The following is a 19825-nucleotide window of genomic DNA, read 5'->3' as shown; positions in this document are numbered from 1 at the left end:
TAAACATCTGCTGATGTAAAAATCCAGACGGCTTAAAATGAAAATTTGAAAAAACTTACTTTTTAATGTCTTAGGCCTTAGCGTACTAATATTTACATGTTTCCAGAAAACAAAACGGAAAAAAATGCCCATGGAGTTCTAACTTTTATACCAGCATCTTTGAATCATTACTGCTGGTTTACTGCACATATACTTTAATCTTAAAGCATTAAATTTTTGTTTTGAATGAAGTTTAAAAAGAAAAACAAGCCCCAAACTATAGAAAGATCCTGGATTATAACATACAAAAGCTCAGAAATTCAAACTCAAGGATCAAACTGCCATTACTAAACATAACCATCCTGTTTGCTTAAATTCATAACCTTTGGGAAACACTAAACATCATGGACTGAATAGAAAGACTGGGCTTATGGCTCCTTATTACAAAAACCTATGACCTAATAATAAACCCCTATCCAGCTGCTCCTCCCCACATTTCCTTCCCTGCCTATGGCTGGAAGGGTGTTAGCAGGCCATTTCACCTTGAATGGTCCCTTGAAATGTGTTACTTAAATGTATTTAGCTGGGACACTGATAAGGCACAGGTTAGATACACACAAAATGCTGTAGCTGCACAGCTAAAGTGAAGATGCTTCTCGGCTAACTGGAGAACTTTTCAACATAGCACTGTCAACACACAGGGTGGGTGTTGGGTCTGTATAACTAGATTGCTCAGGGCTGGGGATTTTTCACTCCCCCAAGAAAAGCAGTACAGTAGTCAACAGGTCTGGAGAGCAGACTTGAAGAAGAGCTCTATGTAAACTTGTCTATCTTTCCAAAAGAACTGGGCCTAACAAAATATATTAACTCGCCCACTGGTTTCTCTGTTTGCACCTACACATTTGGAGATTCAGATGTGATCTTAATTTTGGCTTTATATTTTCATATATTTACTAAAATGGTACCTTACTGAGTAGCCTTTTTCACTATGTGGTTCTGCTTCTGTGACTGGTATTGATGGCTAAGGCACAGTAAGTATATTTATCAATTCCCATGGGGTAGCTGTGTTAGTCCGTATCTATAAAAACAACGAGTCCTGTGGCACCTGGACTATCATCATCATCAGATGCAGGAACCCCTGGATTCAAGAGAAAACTCTTAAATCTCCTGTGGAGCCACCTCCCCACCCCACCACAGCAGCCGAGTCAGGTTGCTCCATTGGAGCTGCTTTCCCCCTCGTGTAAATGTGTATCTGCAGGGTTTTTAGTGGTTTCACATTTATCTGAGTCAACACATTTTAACATCCCTAATGTGCACCATCCTCACACACAGATGGGGAAAGGTATCCAACTGCCTCACAAAGAAGAACGATAACATTCTGTTTAAGGAATATATGGGACTGTCAAAAGGACATGCGTTCTTTGGGTAGACACATCCCTACATTGTTCCACAATGTTGTCTACAATGACAGGCCCCAAAACTGACCCCACTCTTCCCTGGACAGAGTGGACATTTTCTTCCCAGACTGTGCGCGCAAACGTAATACTCATGAAAGGAACTGGATCCTAAGCCTGATTATCCAGAGAACTGGTAGAGTCAAGGTAAGGGTAGAACCAGCTTCGGATAAAGGCAAATAACATCCATGTGCCCCAAGACACACTTTGGAGCCCCTTCTTGTCACGGGTGCCTCATTCCTGACCAGGTCTGACTGCTCAGGTTGGTCAGAGAACAGTTCAGCTTCCACACCCATTCAGGCTATGACAACTCTGGTAAGATGGACAATAACGTTGCCAATTTGCACCACAAGGGTCTGGGCTTTGTGTGTTGGGGACACATGCCCATTGGGAATGGACACAGCACAAATCTATTTCACACTGATCAACAGAGTGTCAGGATGTCAGTCACTACCAACCTGGGATTGACTCCAGCTGGCAACCTAGAGGCTTCCACTGACAGAGCCCTGAGCCAACCATTTCCCCACCAGAAAAGACATTTAAAAGAAAGAAAAGTCTAATGGCTTGGTCTCTGAGCCCATTAACAGGACACCCTGCCTTTAAACAATGGCATCCCTGTCCAAACACAGCCCTCCCTCCTCCCCTTTTGTGTTAACAGAGCAGACTTAAAACGATGTGTCAATCAGGATTGCTCCAGTACACATCAGGACTGGAAATGCTGTTTAAAACTCAGCTGAGGAATAAGTGGCATTAATGAAGAGATAAGTCAGCCATCATGCAAAATATCACTCAGGCAGCTCAAACCAAAAACAGTAAAGGACGACCATGCTGGTGCACTCTCTCATGCACACACAGACATGCTTGAGTCCTAGCAACACACACTTGGCTTGTTTATCTTACAGAAAAAAAACATGCCACTGAAGTGTTTCTAAACATTGTGTGATGATCTTTCAGGGTATTTATGAGCACAGTAATCCTGGCACAGATGAGGATTAGGAAACCAGAGCTAATGACTGCATCTGTGAGCCTATTCAGTAGAAAAGGCCTCTTATATTAAATGTGATCCAAAATTGGGCTTGACCCTCCTTCCTTTATAAAGACATTTGTGTCTTACTGGGGACAACCGTACTGACAAACTAGGTTACAGGTTGCACCTTTGTGGTCCCGAACTCTCTGGTCCAGCAACATCCACAATCCAGCAGGACCACGGATGTTGTTGGACTAGAGAGCCCCAGCACAGAGGTTGCCAGGGGCTGGAAGCAGAGCTGACCGGTGGGGCCAGAGGGATAGTGGAGCCCACAGGACACCAGAGCTTGCAGCAGGCAGGACCGCCAGAGTCCACCGTGCAGGGGGGGGGAGGTGCTGCTGAGCTCACGTCTGGCAGGGCTGTGAGCTTGTGGGGTCACTGAAGTGCATGGGGCCGTGGAGTCTGCAGGTCTGCTGCAGCAGTGGCAGGTAGCGGGGGAGAGAAGCCAAGTGGAGAGGCTGGTGCCTGGGAGGTCCAACCTGTAGTAAAAATGATGCAAGAAGAGAACCAGTCACAGCATCCATGATGGCTTGAAAATCTGCTCATTTTTAGAGAGTGGTTCACTAACCACACAGCAGTTTTGGCTCTGTCCACATTATGGTTAAAACTGTGCCGGCATCAATTGTATAAAACAGTGTTCAGGCATATTTTCTCTGACGAAGGGAGACAGAAATTCTTTTTCTATAGCACAGCGGGACTCTCAGAAGGTCTCTGTACATATTGATCAAGAAATCAGAGCTGTTCTGCTAGCACTAGGGATGTAAAATCCTGTTTAATTAGTGAACAGGTTACACATAGGCTACATCTAGACTACATCCTTTTTCATAAAAGGGATGTAAATCAGACGTATCGCAATTGCTAATGAAGCGGGGATTTAAATCTCCCCCGCTTCATTAGCATAAAAATGGCTGCCGCTTTTTTTCCCCCGCATGGAGCTTTGCTGGAAAAAAGCACCAGTCTACACGCTGATCTTGCGGAAAATAAAGCCTTTTCCAAAAGATCCCTTATCTCTAGAGGGATTTCTAGAGGGATAAGGGATCTTTCGGAAAAGGCTTTATTTTCCGCAAGATCAGTGTCTAGACTGACGCTTTTTTCTGGCAAAGCTCCATGTGGAAAAAAAGCGGCAGCCATTTTTATGCTAATGAAGCGGGGGAGATTTAAATAAAAAAGGGGATGTAGTCTAGACGTAGCCATGATGTTTAACTGGTTAACTGATTAAACAGGAAAGCGGGGGGAGGGGGAAGCGGGGAAGCACTGCGGCTAGGCTGGAGCGGCCCCCTTCGCCATAGGCAGGGACTGCTCCAGCCCACACCAATTAACTGTAACGGGTAAGCTTCACTCATTAAGATTAACCATTCTAGCTAGCATGGTTTCATCTGAAGTAGACAAGGCCTTACAGCTGTAGCACTCACAGAAAGGATAATGATGTTTTTAGAAACACTGTAGTTAACCCTAAAACGCAGCCAAATCTCGTATTCCTCATTCACCAGACCAGTGATGAAAACCCACATAAGCAAAATAACTGCTTTCAAGCGCAGTCCTGTTCTTTGGGATGCAGGAAGCTCACTGATTGCAGGCAGAGTACCTGTTGGTCCAGGAGGCAGCGCATAAGCCACAGAAGTTGCTGGAGCTCCTGGCCTGCCATGCTGGAAGGATGCACCAGAAGGAGGGATGGGGAAAGAAGAGCTGGGATTCAAGCTGGTTGGAGAGGGCTGAGGTGGTCCTGGGTATAACTGAGAGGGCACAGAATGGGGAGAAGCAGGAGGCATACAGGGAGGGTTAGGGTAGGAAGTTGAAGCAGGAGGAGCAATAGGTTGTTGAGGCTGATAGAGTGCTGGTCCCCCCGTTCCAAAAGAATACTGCTGTGGCGGCTGATAAGCTAAATGGGGGAGAAAAGGGAGAGGTTCAGTTAGTAACATTATTAAGAAAAAGCTACCGTGCTCTCCAGTTTACATGCCCCATTCCCTCTCCCTAGCTACCAAGGATCACAACTTCCCTATGGATTTCAGCTGAGCACTTTCAACTGGCTCGATGGCTTAATAAACAGAAAAATACCCCACCACACAGGATACCTAATCTGAATAGCAGGCTCAGGTGTTGGGGGCCTTTCTCCGAAGCCAGCCTTGCAGTCTTGTCACTAGCAGATAACACCCTAGTATTCTGCTAGCACCACTTAAAGGTACTAGCATGAACCCCTGTGCAGTAGAGGGCCAGATTTCACCTCTCAGCTTCCCACAGTGACAGTGGGCACATCTCCTTTGCCAACCCACTACAATGGCCTGGCCTATTAGCTGGACAGTTCCCACTATGGTGCTTGGACTAAGTGGCGCATGTCACCTCACCCTGTTGCTGGAGCCCGGGAGGCAATGAGAATTGTGTCCTTGGTCACAAAGAGCTTGACTATCTACTTCTCCCCCAAAACTCATAGGTCTCAGGCAATTATACAACTCTCACACTCACAATTAACAGGCGAGGAAAATTAACAGGTTTTAGAAAGACTGGTGGCTACTTCTGTGGGAGTCTTTTAAATCTGGAAAGGTAGGAGCAACATCATCCACATGATGCCCCCGATCAGGTAGGAAAATAGAGTGCTCACTTGACAGCCGCAGAAGCCCATACAAAGGAGTTAAATGACATGCCCGCAGTCACAATTAATCAATAGCACAACTAAGACCAGGATTCAGATCTCTCTGCAAGGCCCCAATCTTATCACGAGATGTCACAACTCGAACACTGTGCCTGGTCTAATCTTTGTGTTTGTTAATTCCTCTCGGTTCCTATGGGAGCCTTTCTCCTTACTCTCGCCCTCACCTTCCCCCCGGCTACTCTTCCACATCCTGTGTTTCTTTCATTATTATTATTATTGTGTGCAGCTTCCCCTTCCTCGTTTATCTCCATCTCTGGCCTTACCTATTGTTTGTTGCTGACACTGCAATAGCTGAATTAGGTTAAGTTCCTCCTCAACAACTAAGCATGCTGTTCAAGAAATACCTGGCTCTGGAGTAGCCATAGGGATCTTTGGGACTCTGAGCTTTTAGGAAGATACAGCTTAGGACTCAGACTACGATTTGTTGGTAGCCATCTGCTTAACTGTAATTTAGCTGTTCAACAGGCAGTGACCGGGAACCGTAATCAGAGCTTTCTGTGGATTGTTCCCTTACCTAAAGAGTGGGACAGGTTTCCCCACTGGTCTGAACCTCCTGAACAAATTCACTGGTGCGAATGCTGTGTACATAAGCCATTGCTACTTACTCGGTGGGTACGTCTGTCGTGCCCCTGCCTGCGAGTACATGTTGTAACCAGGAGAGGGGGCTTGATGAGGTGGCACATTCGGATGAACAGCCCCTGGCATAATAAAACCTGGGGGTGGAGGATTGTCTCCCTGGGAAACAAGAACGCAGTAAAGAGAAAAAAGGTTAGATGAGGTCTGTGCTAGCCAGAGGAGGAGTTGAATGGGATTTCACAATTTTGATATTTAAAGGCCTTGAATTGACCTCAACAGAAAACAGACACGGCCACTGACATAACTGGGCTGGTCATTCCACCACCACAGTGAGACATGCTTTTTGAACAGTTATAAAGGTGAACCACAAACAAAGGGTTCAACAGGAAATGAGGAAGCAGACATTCTTAGAACACAACCATTCTACAGAACGAGGAGATGATGTGTCACAAAAAAATGCCAGCTAGATATTTTAACCAAGACACTTCATAAAGGTTAAACCTGTTACTTCCAACTTTCGGGGAAAAGAGGGGAAAAAAAAAAAGACTACTCTTGCAACACTCACATTATTCCACTGCCAAAAGGAAGCAGTGGAAGTTCTTGCTTGATCTCAAATTTTATTAAACACCAACGAGTACTTTTTTAAAACAAGCAGTCTGGGTAATATCTGGAATAATATACAAGAGCTTCATGGAAACAAAAAAATCAGTTGACCTGAACAGTTGCTGCTGTTTCCCAAATGCACCAGAATGCATCAAGCATACAAACTGCATAGGGTTGGGGGGTTGGAAGGGATTTATCTAAAGGGAGCAGGATCTGCTCAAAGAGGAATAATTAACTTTATACCTGTGTGTCAGAGGGAGAGGCTGCAGGAGGATGGCTGGGAAGGGCAGTAGGAGTTTTGTTACTCCAGGCAGTGACAGTAGGGGCAATTCTAACCTGAATTGAACAAAGAAATACCAATCATGGAAAATAAAATTAAAAAAACAAAACAAAAAACCCTCATGGGTATCACATTGCCAGATGCAAAGCAGGAATTCTAAACACACAAAATCAGGCATACCAGTACTTCAAAGTAGCCATGAAATCAAAATAATAACATAAAAAGTCAAAGCCTAAAATCACTGCACACTGAAAAGAAAACAGAGAAGACAAACAGTCAAGAGTTTTGGTACCTAAATGGAACCACAACAGGAAAACAGAGCACAGAGGAAGTATGAGGAGTTAGAAAGCGGACTCGTGTTTGAACAGTGTTATACATGCCCCTAAAGCCAGCTCTGCCAGAATGTCATTACTACAAAGCCCCCTTTTGTCACGTTTTCATAACTCATGCAAAAATTCACTCAAGGCCGAGGGCTCACACCAAGCAGTACATAAACACAAGTCTGTATGTTACAGGACTTCAATTGCCTTCCTGTAAGTGGGGCTTTTTTAACTTGGATTTACACGACCCTTTGAGGTACCTTATTTTAAAAAAATAGAATTTGAAATCCAGCTGTAGCATATTCACGATAAGCTTCTTCCTTAGCATTAGTCCCTTCCCACAACTAGGGATGTAAAAGGTGAACTAGTTAACAAGCAAGCCCCACCCTTAATGGGTGAGGCTTACCAAGTTGGTTAACTGGCAGGGACTGGAGCAGCTCCTCATCCACCCTGGGCAGGGGGTTTCTCCAGCCGCACGGGGCCTGCTGGAGCAGCCCCTGTCCATGGCGGGCTTGGCCTCCCCTCCCCCTCAGAGGCAGCAGCATGGGGGTGGGAGGGAAGAAGGCAGGAGCCATATATGTGGAGAGCCGGCTTAGCATGCTGGCTCCTGCAAAGCCACCTATCCCTTCCGCCCACAATGCTACCTCTGATACAGATGCAACAGTACAGGGAACAGCTCTGCAGGAGCTGTCTGCCCCCACACATGTAAACATGAATTTTTCAGCACTTACACATTTACCTAAACACACACATTATAACATCCCGACAACAAATAGGAACATTTGAATAATTTCCCAAATATCTATGAACATGATTTGATCAATAATCAGTTTGCAATTTTAAATAAGTTAATTAGAAGATTCCTACCTAACGAACAAGGGTGTTATAATGAAATTCAGATAAAGGCCCATAATTCAGCGCATGCTTAAATGCGTGCTTAAGTGCTAGCCTGAGCAGGAACGATGGACTTATACATGTGCTTAAGAGCTCTCCTACGTTGAGGCCAATGGCAATGAAACTAAAAGTGAAGCCTCACAAACTGCATTTTATCCTGCTCTGTCCAATCTACATACTGCTGCATGTCGGGCTGTAACACCCCATTAATATCAAATCCCTGCAGTATCTAAAGGTGGAATTATGTTGTCAACATAAGAAACATGCAAGTCAAAAACTTCTTTGCACAGTTCATTTGGAATGTACTTGTTGGTACGTGTGTAAACCATCATTTACCAAAATAGGGATGTAAGCGATTAGTCGACCATCCGATAAGCAAAAGCTTATCGGATAGTCGACTAGTCGCTCCCGCTCTACCCCCGATGCTTCTATCGGAGGCAGCAAGGGGGTGAGGAGCAGGAGCCAGTGCTGGGGGGAGCCAGTTTAAAAGCCAGTTCCCCCCAGCACCGTCTCTGCAGGGGGCAGAAGAGGCAGGGCTATAGCAAGGACCAGTCACGAGCAGGGAATCAGCTGATTCCTGGCTCTTGCCCAGTCCCAGATGCTGCGAGCTAACCCCGCTGCGGCTCCCGCTGCTTATCGACTAGTCGATGGAAAATCCATCAACTAGTCGATTAGTTGATTAAACTAAATTTAACATCCCTGTACCAAAATTTAGAGTTTTTGCTTTTTATTAAATAAACGGAGGCAGTTCTCGCATCCCTTCCTTGCTCTTAATTCTAATGGGTAGAAAGTGTGAAGCTTCAGTGTGAAGCGTTACCATATCTCATCTCTAGGAAAGCTAACATTCTCCACAACAGAACTTGAAGTTTATTGAGACTGCTATAACATCTTTACATAGCTTCTTTCCTATAAATAAGGTATGAGACACACAGAGAAAAGAGCAGCTGGCTTAATGATTTGTAATAATTTATCTGAAAACTGGTCAAACACAATGATGTTTCATAAATTGAAAGAAATTTGTATCCCCTCTGAAAGTTACTTTTTGAAAGTTATACATCCAGCATATCATCTTTGGTCAATTCCGCAGAAAGGCATCCAAAACTACTGATCTACAAGGGAAGGGGGAAAAAGCCTAACACCCATGGTTCTTCAGCCTTCCTTGTCCTTCAGTTCTCAAAAAAGCAAATAATTTGATTCCCCTGGCGGGATGCAATGAAGTATGGCCCCCTCTGTAGCCAGAATCCAAAAATACCTGACTAGAGGCTGCCAAGCAAAAAAGTGCAAGCATTCCAGTAAGTTCACCTCTCCAGTCCTTATAGTGTGTGAAGGGAAATCCAAAACACAGATATAGTTTCCTGTTCCCTGCTCTCCATTTTAAAACAGTTCAAACACGACAGCACCCTCTGGACCTGACCAGTGCTGAACCCCAGGAGGTCAATATTGTCTAGCCGCATCACCAACACTTCCACTGCTCACTGGGCTCTTTGAAGACATTTTGGGTAAATTGGAGCTAAACAACAGCTCAAAACACTGAGAGCCAAGACTGGCAGCTGTAAACAAACTTTATGGGACTGTTGAAAACCTGGCCACACCCATGATAAGTGGACATCCAGAGAATCATGGCCGACTATGGATGTTGCCGGACCAGAGAGTGCCGGACAAAAGAGAATCAACTTGTAATAAGACTCGCTTTCCATTCTCAAGGAATTCTGTGAAAGCAGCTGGTGGCAAAAGGGCCAGCTGATCAAGAATGGTTTGCTAAGGGATCCCAATCGAGCACAAAGGCCCCTGCCTCCCTTATTTCTCATGTCTTCCCCACCCAATGCCCCCTGCCCCTCGCCCCCCCAAGAGCTTCCTCTTCTATCCCAGACTCACTCATTCACTCTCCCAGCACACCTCACACTCAGGGCTTCCAGCCTGCTCTGTCCCCCATCCCTGTCTATGGTGTGGATGCTCTCCTTACACCTTACTCCTACTCCACCACCCTGTTTCCCCACACCACAAGGAAAGGATTTTAAGCATTCAGCTGTACCAGCACCCAATTCTCAGCACAGTCTCCTGTAACGTCCGTCACTGGACTCTCAGCATGAGCTGGCAGAACCGGAATCGCCTGCCAAGAGTTTGCTACTGCAGCTTTACAGCAATTTCTCTGGCTCTAGCTGAGTATAGAACAACGGGCTACAGAGTGAATAGCCAGCCCTGAAGAGATGGTGACAGACATGACTAAGTCTCAAAGGCTGCAGGGGGGAGGGGAGAATAAAAATTAAAAATCGATGCTGCAGTGCTTTGCATTAAAATACATTTTAAAAGGGGGAGAGGGAAGAGGGGAATCTCCAAACCCAGGCTGCTTGATCAGATGTTTCCAAAAGCAGAGTAAAGGGGACATCCACACAAATGGCAAGAAAGCACGAAGGAATTGTTACCCAAAAGGCTTGTAGGCACATCACACACACACCAGGGATTCATGAAAGGGTTCAAGCCATCACCTTCAAACCTCGCGCTTCTGCCTGACTGCTCCACTTCATTTACCTGTTGATAATACTGCTGGGCTGGGCCTTGGGGCATCTGCATTTGTCCAGCCACAGGTCCAGCTCTTCCCCTGGCCATAGGATCTCCCTCATATGGGGACGTGGGTGCCTCCTGTCCCACTGGAAGTTCTCCCTGGGCTCTGGAAAGTCTGTCCCTCAACAGCACAATCTTTGGCTGCGAATAGTAAACCAAAGCAAAACACGTAATTATACCAAGTGGAATCTGTGGCCTCAGATCAGCAGATGAATGGCCACTTACAGACCAGTTAAACTGCAACTGACTGTGCAGAAGAGGACAGGATGCTGCATTGAACAGTGCTCTGGTTAGCTGAAGCAAGTCTGTTTTTCAGCCAAAAAACAGGCCTTCCAGCTGGATTCAGTGCACGTGACAGTATTGGAAAATTGGTCACAAGTCTAGTATTTTCGTTCCCAGAGTGGCACCAGTGGGAATCTGTGGAAGCGCAGAAAGAGGGGGGAAATGGGGCATGAGAGGGCAGAATGTGCCACTACGATTACTGGGTCTGGAGGGCTTTATCCCAACCCTCACCGGCCACAAGAATGGCACACCATGAGCCAAGAAGGGAGAAGAATTAAATGCAATTCTCACAGCTTAAAGTGACACAGGGAATTTTAGTATATTTACAGGAATAGCCATCCTGCAAAATCTATGGAATTCACAGTAAGTGGGGAGCAGGAGAGGAATAAACCATGCATTGTAAGGGTGCATCTACACTGCACCGTTATTTCGAGATAATTAGCGTTATTTTTAAATAATGTGAGTATCTACACAGCCATTCTCTCATTTCAAAATAACTGACAGCTTATTCTGAAATCTGTAAACCTCAGTCTACGAGGAACAAAGCCTATTCCGAAAGAGCGATTTCCAAATAAGGCGTGTGTAGACGCTCCACTTCTGCTATTTCGAAATAGCCCCTCACCACAGCCACTCTAAGTTATTCCTCCTCAGTGCGTCCTGGGGCTCTAAATCGAGATAAAACATCTATATTAGGGAAGCCTGCCTCGGACTAATTTTGAGGCTTCCTTGCAGTGTAAACATGCTATTTCGAAATAAGCTATTTCAGAATAACTATTCCGGAACAGCTTATTCCAAAATAAGCGTGCAGTGTAGACGTACCCTAAGAGAACATTGTGACTTGGGTTCCACAAAGCAAAGTCTTGGTTTCACCTGGACTTATTTTCCAAGGCACCCTGTATCTTCTAAAGCACCAGGAGACGATTACACTGTGAACATGTTCCATTCCAGTGACTTTTCCCATCTACACACAATAATAATCCCTGTCAATGGAGTTCTAAGCAGGAAAAAGAATCCCAAAGCACATTGGAGCATGTGCTCAGTTGAAGCTTCTTCACCTAGAAGGGGGGCAGAAGGAAAAGTAAAGCCACTTACCTGATTGGTGTTCGCAGGCAGGAAAGCCAATGCAGTGGCAATGCTGCCCTGTGCAGCCAACAGATTGGCATACTGACTCATCATCTCAGCCAGAAGAGTTCCTACAGCATCAGCATCTGTGGGCTGTGTAAACTGTACAGCCTTACGCAGAATTACTACCTTCTCAGTTAGGTCCTGGAGGGTTATGACAGAGGGAAAAAACAGCAAGTTAATGGGACCAAGTGAAGGGAAATGTCCACTAATAACAGCATATCAATTGCCTACAGCTCAACCTTGCACATGACATAGTTCCCATTACATAACTTTAAACAGAGTGAAAACAAAGTTCTTCCCAATGATAATTAGCTAATTTATTGTGTAACGCTCAGAGAGCAAGATAATAGAAAAGTCATCAGTGACCATCAATTTCAGTGCTTTTTTAAAATATGCTGCCATTAAGTACACCTGGAGCAATCTGATTACCCCATAAAGAAACATTTTTTTAATTATTATTTTGAGAGCTAAGATACCTGTAAGACTACCAGCATCTGTTTTTTTCGAAAGTACTATTCAGCCAAAATATGTTATTTACTGCTGGTACAAACATTTTCTAGAAACATAACAGAGATGGGAAAGACTGGTTAGGCCATCTAATCCATCTTCTCACAAATGCAGGATTGTTCCCTAATAGATCATTAAATTGTAGTTTTAATCGTCTTAAGGAAAGAGGATTCCAACATTCCCTTTGGGAGACTATTCCAGTCTACTGGTTCTTACTGCCAAGAAATTGTTCTTTATATGCAGCATAAATTTTCTATTTCTTGATTCTATTCCAACCACGACACATAATTAAACCTATGTATCAACCAAAATATCTCCCCTCATCTCTTGCACCACTTCTTAACAAATGTGTTTCTGTATATGCAGCCCAAAACTGCATTGCTCCTTTTTTCTAAAATTTTAACTATCAAACAACACTGCAAATTCCACATTCAATGACCCACCTTTGCTCTCTGAAACCTATTCCCCAGTTTCTTTTCCTTCCCATTAAACAGCTGTGCTTTGGATTATTTTTCTCCCAGATGTACTCATTAGTATTTTCTTCCCCAGTAGCATCTCACCTAGGGACAGTCCCAACATCAGGGTAGTCTGTCTTCTATTTCCTACTAGAAGACTAACCTGGCATTGAAAAACTGAAGTCCAAAGCAATTTCACAAGAAAAAAAATATGCAAGAATCAGCTTCCCCTGTAGGGGGGAAAATAGATACTGGCTTTGCCTTAAAGGCACTCAACACATTTATGCAAGTCTAAAAAAACTAGCTAATTAGCCCGTCATAAGACGGGATTTTCAGGTCTCTCTTCCACGTCAGTCTTCTCTCCTGAGCCTCCAGTCTCTCACTCCATCTCTCTCCCCTCCTCCTCCTGCCTCCCCCCCTCTCTCAGCTCTCCTCTGCCTTCTGCCTCTTTCTCCATCTCTCTCTTTCTCTTCTCCCCCTCCTGCCTCTCACTCTCTTTCCGCTCTCCTCTGTCTCCGTTGGGGATGCATGAGTGGGGTGGGCAGCAGCCTGGGATCTGCATGTGCCCGGTGAGTCTAGCTCCCTGCCAGCCGATTCCCTCTCCTCGCCCCCCACCAGCCAGTTCCTTCTCCTGATTTCCTACAGCCAGCCTCACTGCCCCCGACTCCCGCCCCCGACCGACTTTACTTCCCACCGGCCACCCCTTCCCCGTTCTCCCCTGCCCAGGTACGCTGCCTCTGACCCCCCACGCCCCAGTTCTGCTTCCCCCCCCAGCCAGCCCCGCTCCTTTCCCAGCCGGTCCCTTCCCCATCCCGCCCCCGATCAAGGGTGTCCATTTTTTTTTTTACACCCTACCCCAGTGACATACACGGCCCTGCCTTCCTTCCCCTCCCGCTGTGGCGCTCGGCTGAGTTCTGCGCCGCTCGGCCGGGCCGCCATAGGGGAGCAAGCAGCCATTTGGGGTCCCGCCCCCTGGCTGTGTACGTCACCGCCCCGCCCCCCTTCGCTTCCCGCTGTGGTGCTCGGCTGAGATTTGTGCCGCTCGACCGGGCCGCCAGCAGCCGTTTAGGGACCGTGGACCCCAAACAGCCGCTTGCCGCCGCTTGCTCCCCACCACGGCCTGGCTTAGCAGCGCAGAACTCAGCCGAACGCTCCCAGAGGCAAGACTGTAACGCTACAGTGTTACAGACTCACAGACATTGGGCTACTATATACAGTAAACGTCTGATAATCCGGCACCTTTAGGACCCAGGGGGTGCTGGATTATCAGATATGCTGGACTATCGGAAGGGGGGGCTATGAGAGATCTGGGGTGGGGTGGGGGGGATGCCACTCCAGATCCCTCAAGCCCCCTCTTCCGATAGTCCGGCTCTGCCCCAGACGCCCCCGATTCAGCCGCTGCTGGTCAGTTTCAGCAGCAGCTGAATCGGGGACGCGTGCGGCAGAGCAGCTGGGGTGCTGCCGGGTTGACCCGGTAGCGCTGAGGGGCGGTGCTGCAAGACCAACCCGGCAGCACCCCAGCTGCTCTGCCCCAGGCATCCCCGATTCAGCCGCTGCTGAAACTGACCAGTGGCTGATTCCAGGAAGCCCGGGGCAGAGCAGCTGGGGTGCTGCCGGGTTGACCAACTGACCAGCAGCGGCTGAATCGGGAACGCCTGGGGCAGACCCAAGGGGCAGCGCTATGGGACCAACCCGGCAGCACCCCAGCTGCTCTGCCCCCGGCTTCCTTGATTCAGCTGCTGGTCAGTTTCAGCAGCGGCTGAATTGGGGAAGCTGGGCACAGAGCAGCTCCAATTGTCCAGCTGCCCGGAGCACTTCCGGGTTCCCGATGGTGCCGGACCATCAGAAGTACCGGAGCATTGGATGCCGGACCAATGGAGTTTTACTGTATATGATAAATATATCCATGTCCACCTTTAAAAACATCTGTGACTAACTCTGCTGGTCTTATCTTTTAGGTGCTCCCAGCTGCAGGGCTCTCTGGTCCAAGATCATCCATGGTGCCAGATCATGGATAATGCAGAACCAGAGAGTTCTGTGACATTCAACCTGTGGTTTAGTGACATTCAACCTGTACTTAGTCCCCAAGTATCTAAACCATCTATTCCAGAAGCAAGAATTTCAAAACAAACCAAAGTCTCTAAGCAACTGACATGAACTTGCAAATCAAGTATATACATTCAAAATGCAACAGCCATATTTGTACAAGCTAGAGAACATGTTTTGCAATACAGTGTCAGCACAGCCCATTTATGAATAATCTTTTTTACCCGTTAAAGTACTCTTCAATTACAAGACAGTCAATCAACATCCTATACAAAAATAAATGTAAAGTCCATGCAAATATCTGTATTCAAAAGCCAAACCCACATACTTACCAAAACCTCCTCACCAATTATTACAGCCACCTCACTGAACACCTTTCTTCACAACCACACTAACCTGAAGGGACAAGGGATTGTTTCCATCCTGAGCTTTAGTCCAACACGCAACAAGTTTCTCTACATTCCCAGCACAAATATAACACAGACAAGCCTGTGTCTGCAGGAGGCTGTCCCCTTCATTTTCAAGTCTACTGCCCAACAGATCTAAGAATTATGAACAAAAATAATGTAAGTCATCTCGTAAAATACTTGATAAAGTACCACTCACGATGCTTGGACTAGCTCTGGGTAAGACAGAGAAACAGCTGTGATGATCAAAAATATGCCAATGCTAAATCTAGCGAAATGTAGAAAAGAAATGTTATATTGTCACTGTTTTGTGGGTACTCACTTGGTCATGTAGAGTGCTTTTGAAAATGGTATCTATCTTGGCTAGAGGGAAGCCAGGCATTGCAACATAATTCTGATACTGCTTGGCCAATGTGGCTCAGAGTCTATCTGCAAAGCCACAGGAGCCCTCTTCCGTGACACTCATGCTGAAAACAGTAATCATGCAACATGTTCTTGTGTCCAAAGGGGACAAATGAGACAAGTCTGAGCTAGTCTTTCATTTTGCTGTTTTATTTGCATCTGCCTGACAACAGATTTTGGCTTGTAACTATGGCTGTACCCACCAGGCAAGCGATGTTAACGAAGTTTCTAGAGACTATGGCTGTGATTTGTAACACAGCCTAAATGTGTCAGTCATCCACCTCCCTTTGAAAATCCCAACCAGTGGCCGTATGTCCTTGCCAGGTATTAAATAAGTAAATCTGACCCCCGGCGATTCAGAACATAGGGTTGGGGGTACCCAAGGTGAGCCACTGGTTTTATTGTGCCATTAAGACAAGGTGAGGCAGCGCAGTATGCAGGAGTGAACACATGGTGTGGGTGACTGGATTTCCTCCACATTCATCCTGGAATTCCTAATTTGCTGTGTGGCCTTTGGAGAGTCTCTAAGGACTTGTTCCTTCACCCACTGTTTTCAACAGAAACAAGCGAAGGCCTTTAACTCCTCTCTGCCTCAGGGTGAACATGGAAAGGAAACAGCACTTCCCTCCTCCATGCCGTTTTCACAAGGTGCTTTAGCAATGGAAAGCGCTAACTGTTGTACATAACAGCTACGCTCAGTCCTAGTCAATGCTACCTGCTTCAAAGGGAATGATCAGAATGGAGCATTTATCAAGTGATCAATCCCATCCGGCAGTCAGAGGCTTAGACCAGTGGTCACCAACCAGTCGATCGGGATCTACTGGTAGATCTTGGAGCCTCTACAGGTGATCCTGACTGGTTTGGCCAAGAGGCTATCAAGTGCCTACACTTCAGCTGCCCCTCCCGCCACTGCTGCACATCTCCTGCCCCTCCCTCTGGGAGTCTCCTGCTTTCTGTGCAGGGCATGGCAGGGGAGGGAAAAGAGGAGTGCTGATGGCAGGGTGCCCCCTCTACCATTCTGTATCCTTTCTCCACAGAGAAGAGAGGAGGCACAACAGGACGAGGGATGGAGTTTGCTGGCTGCTTTAGGGAATGGTTCAGGGCCAGGGCACGGGTGAGCCTGCTTTAGCCCCACTGCACCACCGTCACCCAGGAGCCACCAGCAGTGCCCAGATGGAGCCCACATCCCAAACTCCTACCCCAGTCATGAACCCCCTCATGCACCCCAAGCCCTTATCCTAGCTCTGAGCACCCCTGCATCCAAACACCCTCGCAGCGCCTGCACCTAGAACCCCCTCCTACATCCAACTGCCTGCCCCAAGGGCAGCTCAGAGCCCCTCTCATGCAATTTGTAACCCAAATTGCAGGGTTACAATCCCTTAATCCAAGACCAGAGCCTGCACCCCCAATCCTCTGCCCCAGCCTGATGAAAGTGAGTGAGGATGGGCAAGAGAGGGAGGATGGAGTAAGCAGGGACGGGGCCTTGGAGAAGGGGTAGGAAGGAGGCGGGGCCAGGGTATTTATATATGAGGTAGATCTTGGATTGCACTTAAATTCAAAAAGTGATCTTGTGCTTAAAAAGGTTGGAGACCACTGACTTAGAGCATAGGGTTGCATCCCTGACCATGTTGGCTAACAGCCATTGATGGGCCTATCTTCCAGGAACCTATCTAATTCTTTTTTGAACCCTGGTATAGTTTTGGCTTTCACGGCATCCCCTGGCACCAAGTTGCATAGGTTGGCTGTGCACTGTGTGTTTTAAACCTGCTGCCTATTAAACTCCTTGGTTGACCCTGGTTTTTCTGTTATGGGAAGGGGTAAATAACACTTCCATAACCCCAGTAATCATCTCTTTTTCAAGATGAACAGTCCCAGACTTTTTAATCTCTGTTCACAGGGAAGCTGTTCCATGACCCTAATCATATCTGTTGCCCTTTTCTGTACTTTTCAAATTCTAATGTAACTATTTTGAGATGGGAAAACCTGCACTGCATGCAGTATTCAAAGTGTAGGGGGGGGGTTCCATGGATTCATAGAGGCATTTTCTGTCTTATTTAACCCTTTCGTAACAGACCCTATCATTCTTAGATTTTTTTGACTCTGCTGCACATGGAGCAGATGTTTTCAAGAGAAATGTTTTCATGATGATTCCAGAAATGCTTCCTTGAGTACTAAGAGCCAATATAGACACTGGGATGTCTATGTATCTGCAGTTGGAATTGCATTTTCCAAAGTGCTTTACTCTACATTTAGAAACACTGAAATTCATCTGTTATTTTGTTGTCCAGACACTCAGTTTTGAAATCCCTTTGTCATTGTCCGCAAGCAGCTTTGGACTTAACTATTTTAAGTAATGTTGCATCATTTGCAAACTTAGCCACCTCACGATTTTATCTCTTTATCCAGATTATTTATGAATATGTTGATGTCTCAGTACATATCCTTTGGGGACCCCACTATTTACCTCTCTGTAATGAAAAGTGACCTTTTTACTCTTTTAACTAGCTACTGATCCATAAAAGGACCTTTTTTCTTATCCCATGACTACTTACTATGCTTAAGAGCTTTTGGTGAGTGACCTGGTTATAAGCTTTCTGAAAGCCTGACAACACTATGTACACTGGATCATCCTTGTCCATGTGATGTTTATGTTCTCAAGCAGTTCTAATAGATTTGTGAAGCATGATTTCCCTTTACAAAAGTAATACTAACTCTTCCTCAACAAATCATGTCTGATAATTCTGCCTCGTCCAGTTGTGTTTCTGAAACATATTAACTGGAATCCAGTAAGCAAAAAGTACTATATCATCTTTTCTTATCGAATGCAGCTCTGATATAAACTATCATCACTGCTGACTCTTAGGAAAAGATAACAGTGGTTATGCTTGCTCTGGTCATGAAGAGGCACACCTGTGCTTTCCATGCACAAACGCTTTGAATTTAGGAATGGATCACCTTTAGAGGTATGTTTCTTTTATCATAAACAAATTAAAGCAATGTATTTAATGCCTTATGACAAAAAGTTGGGCTGACATCCCTGAAAACTGAAGAGCTGTCTTTTCACAGAAGAGATACAACATGGGAAGGTGCATGCTGGACCAGAAAAAGGGACAGATTTGGTTGGGTAAGAGAGAAGAGCAACAGAGCACTGAATCAAGTTGATTGAACCCCTCTAAAATTCCAATGAGTTCCCATCATCCAAAATAAAGGAATTATTCAATAAACAACATTAATTATGAATAGATTAATTCATTGAAGGAAAATAACTGGAGCATTTAAAAGCATAGCTTCTCTAAAGTTGAGAAAAATAAATGACATCCATTCTGTAAGTTTTCTTACCACAGAGAGCTGCAAACTCATCTTGCTTAGCATAAGTCAACACAGCAGCCAGCGCTTCTCTCCAGTTTTGCAAGTCACATGACTGAACTATCTCCTTCCAGTTCTTTGTCACAACTGCAGTGATGAGCTAGGAAGGAAACAGAAAGACTGAATGATGTATAATTGCCATTCCTGACACTATATCATTTATATCTATGCAGTGCCCCAATCCCATGGTATCTGGGCAAATGACAGACACTTCACCATGACTCAATCTGAAAGAGTATATTAATTCATCTTTAAAAGGGATCCAGCGAAACTTAGAAATCATGACAAAGGCATAGGACACACACGTATCTGAATTATAAAACACATGCGACCGGGTATGACGATTAGGGTTCAGATGCCCCAGAGGGAAGAAAGGAGGTCTGAATCACAAAGAATAAGCAATTGAATCAGCTGATTGCATACAATATTATATATCTAAAACAAAAGGAAAAACTATGTAGCACTTTAAAGGCTAACAAGATGGTTTAATAGGGATGAGCTTTCGTGGGCCAGACCCACTTCCTCAGATTATATTCTGGAAAAGAATTGGCATGACCATATATACCAAAGAAATACAATGAAAAAAGTGATCACATTATTAAACTGACCAATCAGATTTAGTACAGAAAATGGGGGGAGGGAGAAGGAAGGGAGGGAATAGCTCTTTGTCTCAGTCAGTGACCCTGTTCTCTGCTTAAAAAGACACAAAACAGGGAAAAAAAACTTTTCACTCACAGACCCAATGATCAATCAATTTGCCTAGAAACATATGTATAAAGCTAGCAATATAAATGTATATACAAATGTATAAAGCTAGCATAACATTAACAGTTTCAGGAGTCTGCTGAAAAAATATTCAGAGGTTCTGTTTTGGTTTTCAGTTGAAAAGATAC

At 45.5% G+C, this 19825-nt stretch overlaps 1 protein-coding gene across 7 annotated transcripts in view; it reads right to left on the bottom strand.

The window, feature by feature from the left end:
- The window catches only part of SEC31A (SEC31 homolog A, COPII component), a 64147-nt gene that overhangs the window by 13687 nt on the left and 30635 nt on the right, over nt 1-19825 (bottom strand). For 3 of the 7 annotated variants that reach the window (XM_075929490.2, XM_075929492.2, XM_075929491.2), the window contains exons 17-23: nt 18906-19032; nt 15154-15299; nt 11717-11890; nt 10310-10483; nt 6530-6622; nt 5713-5842; nt 4046-4339 (exon numbers count right to left, since the gene is read on the bottom strand). In XM_075929490.2, the coding sequence (XP_075785605.2) occupies nt 4046-4339; nt 5713-5842; nt 6530-6622; nt 10310-10483; nt 11717-11890; nt 15154-15299; nt 18906-19032 (1138 nt within the window). The remainder of the gene's footprint in view (nt 1-4045; nt 4340-5712; nt 5843-6529; nt 6623-10309; nt 10484-11716; nt 11891-15153; nt 15300-18905; nt 19033-19825) is intronic. The other 4 variants (XM_075929493.2, XM_075929494.2, XM_075929495.2 and 1 more) reach the window with 3 other exon arrangements.

This window comes from Pelodiscus sinensis, chromosome 4, assembly GCF_052426305.1.
Source record: "Pelodiscus sinensis isolate ZL-2025 chromosome 4, ASM5242630v1, whole genome shotgun sequence".
Lineage (NCBI taxonomy): Eukaryota > Metazoa > Chordata > Testudines > Trionychidae > Pelodiscus > Pelodiscus sinensis.
This window is presented reverse-complemented; position numbering and strand designations above follow the sequence as displayed.